General features: G+C 38.6%; 1 protein-coding gene across 2 annotated transcripts in view; it reads left to right on the top strand.

The window, feature by feature from the left end:
• Nucleotides 1-14,316, top strand: part of cnnm2b (cyclin and CBS domain divalent metal cation transport mediator 2b) — a 32,520-nt gene extending 18,204 nt beyond the window's left edge. Inside the window, exons 2-8 of one of the 2 annotated variants that reach the window (XM_026932278.3) lie at nt 1,960-2,103; nt 2,403-2,540; nt 5,091-5,260; nt 7,003-7,096; nt 8,707-8,769; nt 9,862-10,040; nt 11,900-14,316. In XM_026932278.3, the coding sequence (XP_026788079.1) occupies nt 1,960-2,103; nt 2,403-2,540; nt 5,091-5,260; nt 7,003-7,096; nt 8,707-8,769; nt 9,862-10,040; nt 11,900-12,112 (1,001 nt within the window). In that variant the 3' untranslated portion in view covers nt 12,113-14,316. The remainder of the gene's footprint in view (nt 1-1,959; nt 2,104-2,402; nt 2,541-5,090; nt 5,261-7,002; nt 7,097-8,706; nt 8,770-9,861; nt 10,041-11,899) is intronic. The other variant, XM_026932279.3, reaches the window with a different exon arrangement.

Here is a 14,316-nt window from a genome sequence, read left to right as displayed (position 1 = left end):
GTAGTGATGAAATGTAATGACAGTTTGATGTGGCATAGTGCAGTGATGAAATGTAATGATGTAGTTTGATGTAGTGTAATGTAGTGATGAAATGTAATGATGTAGTGTGATGTGGTGTAGTGTAGTGATGAAATGTAATGATGTAGTGTGATGTGGTGTAGTGTAGTGTAGTGATGAAATGTAATGATGTAGTGTGATGTGGTGTAGTGTAGTGATGAAATGTAATGATGTAGTTTGATGTGGTGTAGTGCAGTGATGAAATGTAATGATGTCGTTTGATGTGGTGTAATGTAGTGATGAAATGTAATGACGTAGTTTGATGTGGCATAGTGCAGTGATGAAATGTAATGATGTAGTTTGATGTAGTGTAATGTAGTGATGAAATGTAATGATGTCGTTTGATGTGGTGTAGTGCAGTGAAGAAATGTAATGATGTCGTTTGATGTGGTGTAGTGTAGTGATGAAATGTAATGACGTAGTTTGATGTGGCGTAGCGCAGTGATGAAATGTAATGACGTAGTTTGATGTGGTGTAGTGCAGTGATGAAATGTAATGACGTAGTTTGATGTGGTGTAGTGCAGTGATGAAATGTAATGACGTAGTTTGATGTGGTGTAGTGCAGTGATGAAATGTAATGATGTCGTTTGATGTGGTGTAATGTAGTGATGAAATGTAATGACGTAGTTTGATGTAGCGTAGTGATGAAATGTAATGACGTAGTTTGATGTGGTGTAGTGCAGTGATGAAATGTAATGACGTAGTTTGATGTGGTGTAGTGCAGTGATGAAATGAAATGATGTAGTTTGATGTGGTGCAGTGCAGTGATGAAATGTAATGACGTAGTTTGATGTGGTGCAGTGCAGTGATGAAATGTAATGACGTAGTTTGATGTGGCATAGTGCAGTGATGAAATGAAATGATGTAGGTTGATGTGGTGTAGTGCAGTGATGAAATGTAATGACGTAGTTTGATGTGGTGTAGTGCAGTGATGAAATGTAATGACGTAGTTTGATGTGGTGTAGTGCAGTGATGAAATGAAATGATGTAGTTTGATGTGGTGCAGTGCAGTGATGAAATGTAATGACGCAGTTTGATGTGGTGTAGCGCAGTGATGTAATGACGTAGTTTGATGTGGTGTAGCGCAGTGATGAAATGTAATGACGTAGTTTGATGTGGTGCAGTGCAGTGATGAAATGTAATGACGTAGTTTGATGTGGTGTAGTGCAGTGATGTAATGACGTAGTTTGATGTGGTGTAGTGCAGTGATGAAATGTAATGATGTAGTTTGATGTGGTGTAGCGCAGTGATGTAATGATGTAGTTTGATGTGGTGTAGTGCAGTGATGAAATGTAATGACGTAGTTTGATGTGGCGTAGTGCAGTGATGTAATGACGTAGTTTGATGTGGTGTAGTGCAGTGATGTAATGATGTAGTTTGATGTGGTGTAGCGCAGTGATGTAATGACGTAGTTTGATGTGGTGTAGTGCAGTGATGAAATGTAATGATGTAGTTTGATGTGGTGTAGCGCAGTGATGTAATGATGTAGTTTGATGTGGTGTAGTGCAGTGATGAAATGTAATGACGTAGTTTGATGTGGCGTAGCGCAGTGATGTAATGACGTAGTTTGATGTGGTGTAGTGCAGTGATGTAATGATGTAGTTTGATGTGGTGTAGCGCAGTGATGTAATGATGTAGTTTGATGTGGTGTAGTGCAGTGATGAAATGTAATGATGTAGTTTGATGTGGTGTAGTGCAGTGATGTAATGATGTAGTTTGATGTGGTGTAGTGCAGTGATGAAATGTAATGATGTAGATTATTTCTCTACAGTCTTGTCTAAGCATCTTATTGGCAAAATATTCATGTTACAAATTGATTACAACAAAGGCATGGATAAAACTTTGGGAGAAATGTGCTCTCCATTTGTCACAACAAACATAGTCTGTTTTGTCTTTTCTCAGGCAAGTCACACCTGGCAATAGTTCAGAGGGTCAACAATGAGGGGGAAGGGGATCCCTTTTATGAGGTTCTTGGGATCGTCACCCTAGAGGATGTCATCGAAGAAATAATCAAGTCTGAAATTCTGGATGAGACAGATTTATACAGTAAGTGCATCTTCTTGGCATCTTGATATAATACAGTTATTCTATTTACTTTTTTCTTGTATGTTGAAATATTATTACTATTTTTATATTGCTATGTTTTAATTTATAAGTAATATGAGTTGTTTCCTCTCCTCAGTGTTGTTTTTAAATTACTTTGCCAGGTGAAGTCCATCTTCATCAATCTTCTTTTTATGTTCAAGATGTTTTAATCACCTATATCCATATCAAGATCTTCTATGTCAAGGAATTTCACTAAAAACCACCTCCCTTCTTTCCTCTCACCCTGACTTCCCCATTAGCCGACAACAAAACAAAAAAGAAAATCACCCATCGGGAGAGGAAGCAGGATTTCTCGGCCTTCAAGCCCATGGACAATGAAATGAAGGTTAAAATATCACCTCAGCTTCTACTGGCTACTCTGCGTTTCCTAGCAACAGGCAAGTGTGCTGCGTGGCTGCTTGATTTTCCCCAGTGTGCCTTGTGACTAGTTTGTTAGCATGCTAGCCCTGCAGAGGAGTGAGGAGTGAGGCCTGGTAGGTGTTGTTTACCATGGTGACATACATATCCACATATCCATACACTGTCACTGACTTCAAAATGTTTTTTTAACAACTCATTTGATAATTCTTTCCAATAAATGAGCATATTATAGATTAAGCAGGTTTCATTTGAAGAAGTCGTGTGCAAATACTTGTGACTAAGAAGGAAATAAACAAGGGAAGAAGGAGAAAAGAAAGAAAGAAGAAATATAAGAGTCACCAATTATGTAACTTTTTGAAATTATTATTTTAAAGATGATGTCAAGTAAATATAGAACTAAAAGAAATGTTTCATCTTGGCATCCATTTTACAATTGGCTAAATGTTGTTCTTAAGATTTTACTCTAAGTTCTACAGGTTAGTTTAGCATCAAGTCAAGGATTACTGAAATTTAATGAGAACTGTTACATGTTGAAAATAAGTTGTATGGGTTTGATAGCCAGGTTTATCCACTCAGCATTTTAATATATGGCTACACTGTTGGTACAGATATGGGCACATGCCAGCCTATAGAATCAAAACATTTGGATAAAAGCTTTTAAAATTATGACATGGTTATTTATGGACTGAACGCAAATAAATTCAGCTGGATTCCCTTTTTATGGGATAAAATAATCAGCTTTCTAGGGTTTCACCTCTGAAAGACAAGTTATATGTATTTTACACAAATATTTATATCACAACATTGTTGAATTCAGAAGGCTTTGATTAATTTTATATAACATTACAGCTCTACAATGCAAATCACGGGCTGTTCAATACTTCCGTTTTCTATAAACAACTTACACAGGGACGTGTCTGGTGTATGCTGAGCGTAAATGGATAAAAAAACATGTAATTGTTGATATAGTATGTCATTTTTCAGCAAGGATGTGTTTATATAGTATTTTTGGAAGGAGGCTCCAGTGTCAGAACAGTCAGAGATAAAGCTGTTTCTTTAAGCTCTTATAATGTCATGGTAGCACCAAAGAACTACACTACCCATAAGCCCGAGCACATCACATGTCACTAATCACTCTCACCTGTGTCTCGTTATACCTTGTTAGCACCACTGTTTAAGTTCTAGTGTTTAAGTGTCTCATCATTAAGCTTCTGTTGTAATTTGTTGTAGTCGTGTGTGTGTGTGTGTGTGTGTGTGTGTGTGTGTGTGTGTGTGTGTGTGTGTGTGTGTGTGTGTGTGTGTGTGCGCGCCCAGCCCCAGCCCCAGTGTCACTTATAGCCTGTATGTTCTTTGCTTCATATCCACAGTTCATGTTTATAGTTCTTGTTATCTCATATTTGGTCATTTGTTTGCACTTTACTTAATAAATTGTCTGCACTTGCATCCACCTTCGCCTCCCAATTGTATCACGTAAGCAATAACTTTCCACAAAATTAATTTAACTGTAAATGGATCAAATGTACATTCCATTCTTTAATAACTGAAAGTTGTGGCATAAGAGGAATAAAACACTGAAATAAAAAATAAAATAATGCGGTGCTCTACATCGCTGTCGATTATTTTACTAAAACAGCACGCCCTGTCATATTTCATTCCTTACAGAGTGTATATACTACATTTTTGTTAATAAAAATGACAGCAAATTTAAGAAAAATCCAAAACAGTTGATTTATTATAAAAAAGACAACTGCAGAAAGAGTACTTTTTTTAGTTTTCCTTAACCTGATAGTGCAGGCCATCAGCCAGGTGGTTAACAGAGTTTAAGGCTCACTCTGAGAGGAACTGTTTGTGTGAAACCATGAATGCTGTGATTGTGAGATGGTGAGAGTGCAAGGAATGAAGTCTGAGTGATCAAGGAGGTAAGATATTGGAGGTCCAGATTGAGAATGATGGGAGAACAGAGCTAGAGAGTGAGAGATAGAGGAGGAATAAGTTGGAAGAGTGTGGAGCATTTATTCCTATGACTCAACATGGTTTGAGACAATTTTCTTTCTTTCTGCTTATACGCCTCCATTAATTCATAGCAGCTTGTGTGGAACAGGGAATGGTTTTTGTTTTGCCCCATATTATCCCAGTTGCTTACTTCTGAGGTCTTAGCCAGGCTAGGCTATTTACTGGTGGCATTGAGATGTATATGTTGTACGTTTTGCTTTTACTTTCCATGATAAAAACTACAATGTGTATTAAATGTACTTCAGACCAAAAGCCAAATTGTTGATAATGACATGGAATTTCAAATATGTTTAGCGATTACTCTAGCAATTTATACGTATGCAGTTTTCTCTGCTTAACCAAACCATGTGTATTAAAGCAGAGAAATTAATTTAGTGTTCAATGTTGATCAATCTTCTATGTTCAACCCAAAAAATTAACACAGTATTAAATATTGTGGCAGGAAGAGTAAAATGTTGGTGTCTGTCCCATGAAATGTAAAATGTCTGTGGTGGTGATGTTGGTGTTGACATTTCTCACAAATGTACATTGTGCTCCTTTACTTTACTTTACAGAGGTGGAAACATTTGGCTTGAATCAGATGTCTGAGAAGATCTTGCTGAGGTTACTGAAGCACCCTAATGTAATCCAGGAACTTAAATTCAATGAGAAGAACAAGAAAGCACCAGAACATTACCTCTATGTCCGCAACAGACCTGCGGACTACTTCATCCTCATCCTGCAGGTCAGCTGCGTTACTGGTATACACTCTTAGAATAGAGTCCCTCAAGGGTTCTTGGATGATTAAAAGTTAAAGATTTCTAAAAGATTTTATGAAAGGAAAACCCTCTGGTGTAAATATGTAAAATATAATGTTTTAAATATTTAAGGGTTCTCCCAGGGGAACTAACCATTTGGTGATTATTGACTGATCCATGGCATCTTTATGGATTATGGACATCCATTACTGGGCAAGTCAAACATTGGTATTGGTAAATTTTTGGTTAGTCCTGGTCTGCCTGGATGTAACACCAAAATAAAAATGTCTTTTTAGTCCATAATAGGTTTATGTGTTTAAACACTTCGGAGGTTGAGTGTGATTACTCTGAGAATTCATTCATACAGGAAACTCTTTTTGAAACCGAGTGCAGTCCCTGGAAATGATCATTGGTCAACCTTAAAATGATGGTGGTCTGGGGTACACTTCAAGACCATATCATGTGTGAAAGAATAAGATCATGATCTTCTAGTGCTGAGCAGCGAGTAATGTGATTGGTTCAATGGATGTTGTGGAATAAATAAAACTGCATGTGACTCAAACATGATTTTGTTATAGGCTCTAATTGAGCAGCTTTGACTGAAAAGTTTCATCTGAGGGTTTAATCTGAACAAAATAAAGAAATCAACATTAATTTGAACAATAAAGAGAGGCACCTGTTGTCTTTGATTTTGAAAAGATTGTGCACAAAGCAGTGACACACAATATTGTCACCGGGAGATTGCGTGTTTGAATCCAGGGGATGCCACAGCCATGGATGGCTGGGAACCCACGCGAGCAAATTTGTGTGTGGAAGTGGGCAGATAGTGCTTTCCCCCAAGTGAGTTATGCTTCCCTGTTATGTAGCATGAGCAGCAGTTTGAAAAGCTGCAGTGGGCTGGCTTCATGTGTCTCGGAAGTAGTACATGTTAGCCTTCATATTCCCCGACTGGTTGCTGTAGTATGGTAGGGGAGAGCTGGCTGGTGGGTGGGAAATGGCAAGACCAAATTGGGGAGAAAAATGAGGGGGAACATATCTAAAAATTACAATGGTTTAGAAGCGGTTTGAAATATTGTAAGTGAAATATTAGTATTCAGGCCAACTGTAAAACTTCTTACTTTTGATGGCTTGAATATGACCACAGTAGTCATCTTTTATACGTTTTTAAAAAGACGGATTAATACTTTTCTCTCTGATTGAAATCTTGACATCCCATTAACGTTGTCAAAGACATTTATGTCCCATAAGGGTCCCAGAAGACATGGTACTAGATGATGAGTATAAGACATGGAAAGGAAGTAAACTGAGACGTATTAGTCTTAAACAAGCCTTGCTTTTCACATGGCTCGAGTGGGAAGCCTGTGGATGACACAGTTTGAAGAAAGTGTGGGTCAAAGCTTGCAGTGCAGAGCTGCTTTGTTTGGCTACTAGTTTTAGAACAGAGAGCATACACATAGGAATTACAGTCTTGTCCAGTCTATACACTCTGAGAAAAATGGGTTCACTGAATGGTTAATAGTTCTGATTTGAACCATTTGTGAGCACTGCTGTACATAGGATCTTTAGGGAGTTCCCCAAGATGGACAAACCGAAAGAAACTTTTATGGAGCTATACAGAACTAGTACAATCATTTATAATAATAAATGCAATATAGTTCATTATATTTGAAAGTCATAGTGTTTGTAGGCCAGTGTAATTTGTAATTGTTTGACTTTTTTCTTCCCCCAGGGGAAAGTTGAAGTGGAGGCAGGGAAGGATGGGATGAAGTTTGAAGCTGGAGGATTTTCATCATACGGGATGATGGCCCTCACTGCTTCTCCAGGTAAATAACACATATAATCTTTCCTGCCATTATCTCACCATTTTATTGCAGCTGGTCTTTGTAAAGTTTTCCTTCTGTGTAAAGGGGAGCCAATCAGAGACAATGGTTTTAATATTTGGTGTAATAAAGCAATAACCTCTTGTACTAGCCATACTGGATCAGGTGTGTTAGGGAAAACACTTATATTTGTAGGACATGGGGTAATCCAGGACCAGTGGTGGGAACCTATGGTGTGGCTTCATTCACAAAAACATGGGCCCCATCACACTCACAAAAAAAGCTCACACTTTTGTGGTTTTGGATTTTAGAATCCAATCAATGGTGCACTGCTGATTATTTCTACTATCAGTGACAGTGTTTTCCTTGTGGCTCTCTCATCGCAAAGAATCATAATTCTGGGCTGAATTTCCCAAAGGCATTGCAGCACAAAGATCATTGATTAATGGAACAGTCTTATCATAAAAGGGATTGTCAAGAATTCTTTGAAGGTACACTGGATAAACAAAGGTTCTTAGCTTCCAATAAAGAAGCCTTTCTGATAGGGAAATGCTCTTTTGTAGTTTTCTACATAGATCCTCTAAGGGTTCCCACAGAGATACAACTGAAGAAACCTTAAGGGACAAAAATGTAACATTTTCTAACACTTCTCTAATAGTTAAGAAGGTCTTAATGATCTTACATTTACAATACCTTTGCAAAACAGGATGCAGTTTGACATCTTACAGAGAAACCGGAAAGTCCTCTGTTCCGAAGACCAGTCAGTGGCGGAAAAACATACAGGTCCTTACAAAATGTTGGCACTGGAGACTCCTTCCATAAATCATTGCTTTGCACAAATGTCTCCTTACAGAAAATTCACCATATCAATGTTTTTCTATGTTAAAAAACACCATTATCTTTTTATTGTTACTGTGTTACTGTAGAAACAATAGCATCTCATAACGAGATCATAAAAAAAACCCAAAAAACAGTGATTTGCCTTGCAGCTGGACTGGCTGTCAGAGCTGCTGTTAGCGAAAATTAATCCAATTATAACAATTAGTGAGTGTATGGATGTAATAATGCTACCACCTATTACTATAATGCTGTCACTGGCTACACGCCACTGAGCCATGTTTACAACACAAATTTTTCCCTTATAGGATTCAATCATCACACACACTGAATTCTGGGTTATATCCTAAGCGTCAAAGGATTGTGCTTAGTGTACATTTGCTGTGGTCTTACACACAGCGCTTTGAGAAATGGGACACAATTAAACACTTACCGGAAGTCACATGAACACGCACACAAAACTGCAAGGGTGGGCTTTGGGACTGGGCCATTGACGAAGGAGAAGTATGGTGCAGGAGTTATGTGACCTCTGTTGGTTGAATGTTGGAACTGCATTTTAATTGTGTATGTACTACATGATTTATTTTTTTTCACAAACATGTCAGATATTGGATGCAGAATGTTGATTCTTGTCATCAGAATATTGTTTTCTGTCTCTGGTGGTTTGGATGTGACTCATCTGATGATCAGTAGCCATCTTGTCTTTTCACCTCAGTGTAGTGTTTATTAATCTTCTTCTGATTTTCTTGTGTTTCTTGGTTTCATCCTCTGTTTAGTTTCTCTTTCCCTTTCTCGCAATTTTATGGTCAAGAGGTCAGAATCAATTGGAGTAACTCCAGGTACTGGTATTGGTAATGTTTCATTTTGACCTGTTAGTTTCCAGGCTTCATTTTGGTTGCATGGCATTAACTGTTGGCAAGAATATCTGACAATGGCAGAGAATGCGCATGTTACTCGCTGCATGCTGATGTATGAAAGATTAACTTACAAACATGAATCCTGTTAAATGAGAGCCAAAAAAACCCCACTGAAGCACATGAATAAGGGCATTAAAATATATTCAAAATATTCTATTTTGTGTTATCCATGTCAGAAAGAAGTTCATTCTTATCAGATTTGATCTTTTTCACTTTTTAACAAGAGTGAAAAATGACCCAGTTGAACGCTCCCACCTCCTTTCTGTACTTCCATGTTCTCATACCATAAATTCGTAGTATCCCTCCCACTGATTTTGCCAGACTTGGAAAAATAACCATGGCCTCCCCCCATTTACACACATACACTGATCCCATCACTCACACACACACATACACACACACAGTCTGACCCCATGCACACACACTGTGACCCAATGTGTAGCTCACAGGGCCCCTCAAACCGGGGACAGGCGCAGTACTCAGACATCCAAACGCGGATTACATACATTCCAAGCAAACTGTGGCATTAACACTACTAGTGATTGAGCATGTGTGTGTATGTGTTTGAGAACGAGAGGCAGAGAAAAGTGTGTGCGTGTGTGTTTGTAGGCCAGCCTCCTTTAAGAAGTGGAAAAAATAAGCTGTGTTTAATTAAAACAGGACTAGTCCTCTCTTTCAGGGTTGTAAGGTCTTTTTTATCAGTCTTTATCCAGCTGTTGCCGCCACTTTAAAACACTGACCTCCTCACCAACCCCTTCTGTGACTGCCATTAAGACATTTCTTAACATTGCAATGTTGGTCACTGTTTCCACAAAAAATCAGTTACATGTAGGGCTTATGTGTAAGATGCTTATCACTGCATGTCGCATTGTAGAGTATGGTTGTCTTAAAACCTAAATTCCTACACCCACATTTTGGAGTAAAATACTGTTTTGGAGTAAATGTGGATGCCCTGTAATTCAACTCACAGTCCTAATTCAAGTCCTACATTACCTATAATCTTTATTGTTTCAGAGAACAAGTCTCCTCCTCGGCCATATGGACTGAACCACTCTGACTCACTGAACCGGAGTGACCGCAATGAAGCTATTAATCCCCCGCTGGGCAGCAGCAACAACCAGCTCAACTCCTTTCTGCAGATCTACACACCAGACTACACAGTTAGAGCCATCACAGACCTGCTTTATGTCAAGGTGAATAGATAAAAGCAGGCACTGTATTTTCATATGTGCAACTTGCATAAGCTATGACCAGCCACCACACAGTACTTTTTAAACAAAACTTTTCTTTTTTTTTTTATGTCTCCAGGACTGAGAGGCATTATATTTTCAGGTTGTCCGTCCATCTGTGATTCCTGTTGGTGAAATATATCAAGAATGAGTGGTTGAATGTTTATAGGATTTATATGGAATTATTATTGTAACCAGCAGGTGAAGTGATTAGATTTTGGATTTGATCCAAACAGGGTCAAAGTCACAGCAAGGTCAAATGTCTGAAATAGTTTATCTTCAATAGCTTCCTTCCTGTGCGTCATACAGAGATGTTACGTTCATATTCAGGAACTCAAGATCGATTTTCTGGCTATCTAAGATTTCTACCATGGGTCCGTCTGTGTGTCCATCCATGCATCTGTCTGAGATTCTCCTTAGTGTTATAGTTTTTCTTCACTAGCTTCCTTCATGTTTAAAGTATAAAGTTTATAAGTTTAAAGTATTTCAGGCATATAAATTAGTAACTAGACTTGTTGGTGGTCCCCAACATTCCCCATTGATGCCGTTGGTATCAAGTTCAACGTGTTTTAGTTTTTTTCCCCAAAAAAATTTAAAATCCTTGAGGGTTACCAGACTCAAATGGAAATACATCATTTTCTAGGCGACACCTGATAGGAGGAAAACAGTTGATTTTAAACTTGACAAACCCAAGAATCATTTAAACTCTACAGTTCTGATTTCACTGTGATTTCACTGTTCTCCTTTCCTTCCCTCGTCATTGTATAAGGGGACAGTATAGTAGCAGAGACTTGGCTGTGCTTGGTATGGCCTCTTTTGCTCAAGAAGGGGGTTTTGAAGGGCAGTAAAGGGATCATATCCTGTTCTTGTCCAGCTGCCTGTGAATTCTCAGGCAAGAATAACCATCCCATGTGCATCCCATGTCTCTCTGCATCCAAGCTTACAACCATGATGGAGGAACATTCTTTTCAATCCTGGGCTTTTCTCATTTACCTCTGCTGTTATCACAGCAGCTATCTGCCCACAGAGGGCAAGCAGAAGATGAGGAAGAGGCTGATATGAAGCACAATGATAATTAAGCTATTTTGGCTACAGCACCATTGCTTTGTTACAGACCAGGAAATACTGTGGTACAGAGCAACTAACCAACCAACTCCCAGTCTAAGGCAGGGTCTTGAGACAATTTTTTTGTTGCAGGTGCCATGAAGTTTCAGCCAGCTAACCGCCAGAAACAAGAAGGTGTGGGAAAACTAGGGCTCATTCCTCATTACTTCTAGGGCACCAGTACTTCAAGCAAGGAGTCCAGCACACCTCCCGTCCAGTCAAGAAAAGACTGTGCAATCATGTCCACAGTGTTATGGCCACCAGTTTCCCCATTACACAGTACAAATTTAATACCTGTTCTATTAGTGCCCCCATCCAACATCAGCATACCCCTGCATGAGATCGCTTAGATAAAGGAAGAGGTGAAAAGTGTACCACACAGCTACTTCCTTTCCTAGAATTCTGTGTTTAACATTTAAGGAAATATACTTTCTTGCTCTATTTGTACTGGGCTGGTTCACCATAGTCAATCAGTTGGATGCTTATTTAAATATAAGCATTTTCTCACTCACAGAAATTGACAATAAGTTTATGATTACCTCAAGAGTCTCTCTTGGGCTCAGTGTATTGCTTGTTTATTGTATGTATGTATGTCCAATGCAACTCCAGCACATCTGGTTGAACAATGGACTATCTAATAGTCCACTGTTTGTACTCAGTGTTATTGTTTATTCATCAGTGATGCTACTGCCTGCTTTGTCTTTGCCTCTACACTCTAGGTCACCCGTCAGCAGTACCAGAATGCTGTGATGGCGTCACACATGGAAAAGACACCGCAGCCATCGGACAGTGAGTACACCAAAATTGAACTGACTCTCAGTGAGCTGCACGATGGCGTGGCCGATGAGACGGACATTCTACTTAACCAGACGCAGAACTGTGTTGCCCACAAAAAGGCAAACCACATGGTGCACAATGAGGGTACCGTCTAGCCCCCAGCGGGGTGGTTGGGGGTTTACAAATGGGTGAAAAAGGAAGCTGCTTATGTTTTTTCACCTTCTGAGTTGTCTCCGCCACCCCCTGTAACAACTGGACACGAAACCACAATGGACTGCTAGAACAGCGTCTGGGTTTTTAAACCCAATAACAGGACTGGAACAGCCAGTTCAGTTCCACACACCCTGCTGTGTGCCTGTCCACCAGACCAAAGAGTTTGGAGTTTGGACACCCTCCCCATCTGTCACAAGGCCCTGAACATACTCCTCGACTGTCCCCTTTAAGGTGCCAGGAGGGATTCTGGGATAGAGGAGGACCACAATTCAAATGGACTACTTTCTACAACTTCATCAGGCTGATGTTGTAATATGGTGAGTCAAAGACTGTGCCAAATACCAATTTGAAGGAAACCATGAACCGCTTACCAATAACATTTTCCTCCTGTATTTATTTATTTTATACATGTCTACTGTATATACGTATGTGTGCATGTAACTACAGGCACATGCCAAGAACACACCTTTGTAAAATTCAATGTAATGTGTGTACTGTATATGTTGTGAGTACATGTGCCTTCGTGAGTGTGAATGTGATGCCATGCACATGCTATAGTATATACATAGTTACAAATACATTACTGTATGTGTATTGGTGAGGGTCTTTTACATGTATGTATATTACAGATATTGTTATTTTTACTATTCTAAATCAGGCATACGGTACAGTACATTTTACACCTTTTTAAAAAGAATCACAGTATTGCCTTAAAGAATCATATTAATTTTTAACAAGTGCAATGAACCATATTTCTATTTAAAAAGATGATTTATTGATTAAAATCAGTTTATTGTAAACAGTAGCTATATTTGTATGCATTCACTGTGTCGCTCAAATTTGTACTGGTCCCCTGTAAGCACTCCTTCACTACCTGCTTGCCTTAAAAACGTAACTTTAGAGGAAACAGAACTTCTGATTCTCCTTAATGTCACCTACTTATGACCAAAATTCAGGTTTGAATAGGCAAATAATTCCATGCATCTTTCATACGAATATACACAAAGGAAATAAGGTGTCACACTACTATGCATACGGGCCGTATACAGAGTTGAGTTACACACGTATATTAGGGATTTAAAACTGAAATTGCACATATTGCTATTCCAACCTCAGATGTAACTCTGGACTTAAGAGCTATTCAGAATTCACGTGAGAGTTGTGCATGTGTGAGTTTGAGTAAAACAGTGGTGTGTCTTAGTTACGTGCGAATCCAAACTTGAACTCAAGTGCATTTTTTTCTTGTGCTGTATGCAACGTAATAGGACGTGCTGGATCAAGTGCTATTTTATAAGCTGCTGAATAATGAGGGTGGCGGCCATATTGTTAAATGGGACCAATTTGCGGTGTTAAATGCGTTAATCATTACTAGGACTATTCATGCAGTTGTCCCTTGCTTTTCCGTTGCACTGGAATTACATTTGACAACAAAGAAAACTATTTCCTTCTTCACTCTGCATTTCTATCCCTGATTTTTTGTGGACTTAAAGACCAGTGCTTGTGTTAAAATGTGGTGGTATAAATACTATTGAAAAACCCCGTCTCCAATGTTTTTATTCAAGAAAAATCTTGCAACCTTGGAGACCTGAACTACACACAGGTGATTTGCATAATCTGAATGGGAAGCCTAGAACTTAAGCTTGTGCGTAGCCCATCTCTGAGTGTGAGGAACTTTCTCTGCATAAATATTGATGTAACTTTTGGACTTCAGCTGCCAACTCTGAATAGGGCCCAATTTAATGCAGGTGATTCCTAATCGCTTTGATGGTTACACACAGTGAACTCTCTGTGTTTACCTTGAAGTTACAGCATTACCTAGCTTTAAAATTCATTACACTAATGTTCATTATGAAAAATGAAGAACTGAATGCTCAGGATAAAATGGGTAGCTTCTTCATTATAAGTAGAGAATGGTTATTTCAAACTATTTTGAAGTCAAGTTTTTCAAATGGGGACCAGAATTTTTCCCAAAATCTTAAACAAATGACCAGTTAACTTACAATGTGCCTCATAATAAAAACTATTTTTTTAAAACTACGATTGTGTGGTCATGTATATTCTCTGTCCAGTTATTACATTTGCATCACATTCAAGGAGAAATATGTTTTTTCAAAGAAAAAAAAAACTTTAAAAAAAATTCCAGTTT

Source organism: Pangasianodon hypophthalmus, chromosome 26 (assembly GCF_027358585.1).
Source record: "Pangasianodon hypophthalmus isolate fPanHyp1 chromosome 26, fPanHyp1.pri, whole genome shotgun sequence".
In the NCBI taxonomy this organism is placed as follows: Eukaryota; Metazoa; Chordata; class Actinopteri; order Siluriformes; family Pangasiidae; genus Pangasianodon; species Pangasianodon hypophthalmus.
Note: the sequence above shows the minus strand (reverse complement) of the source record. Positions and strands in the feature narration are given on the sequence as shown.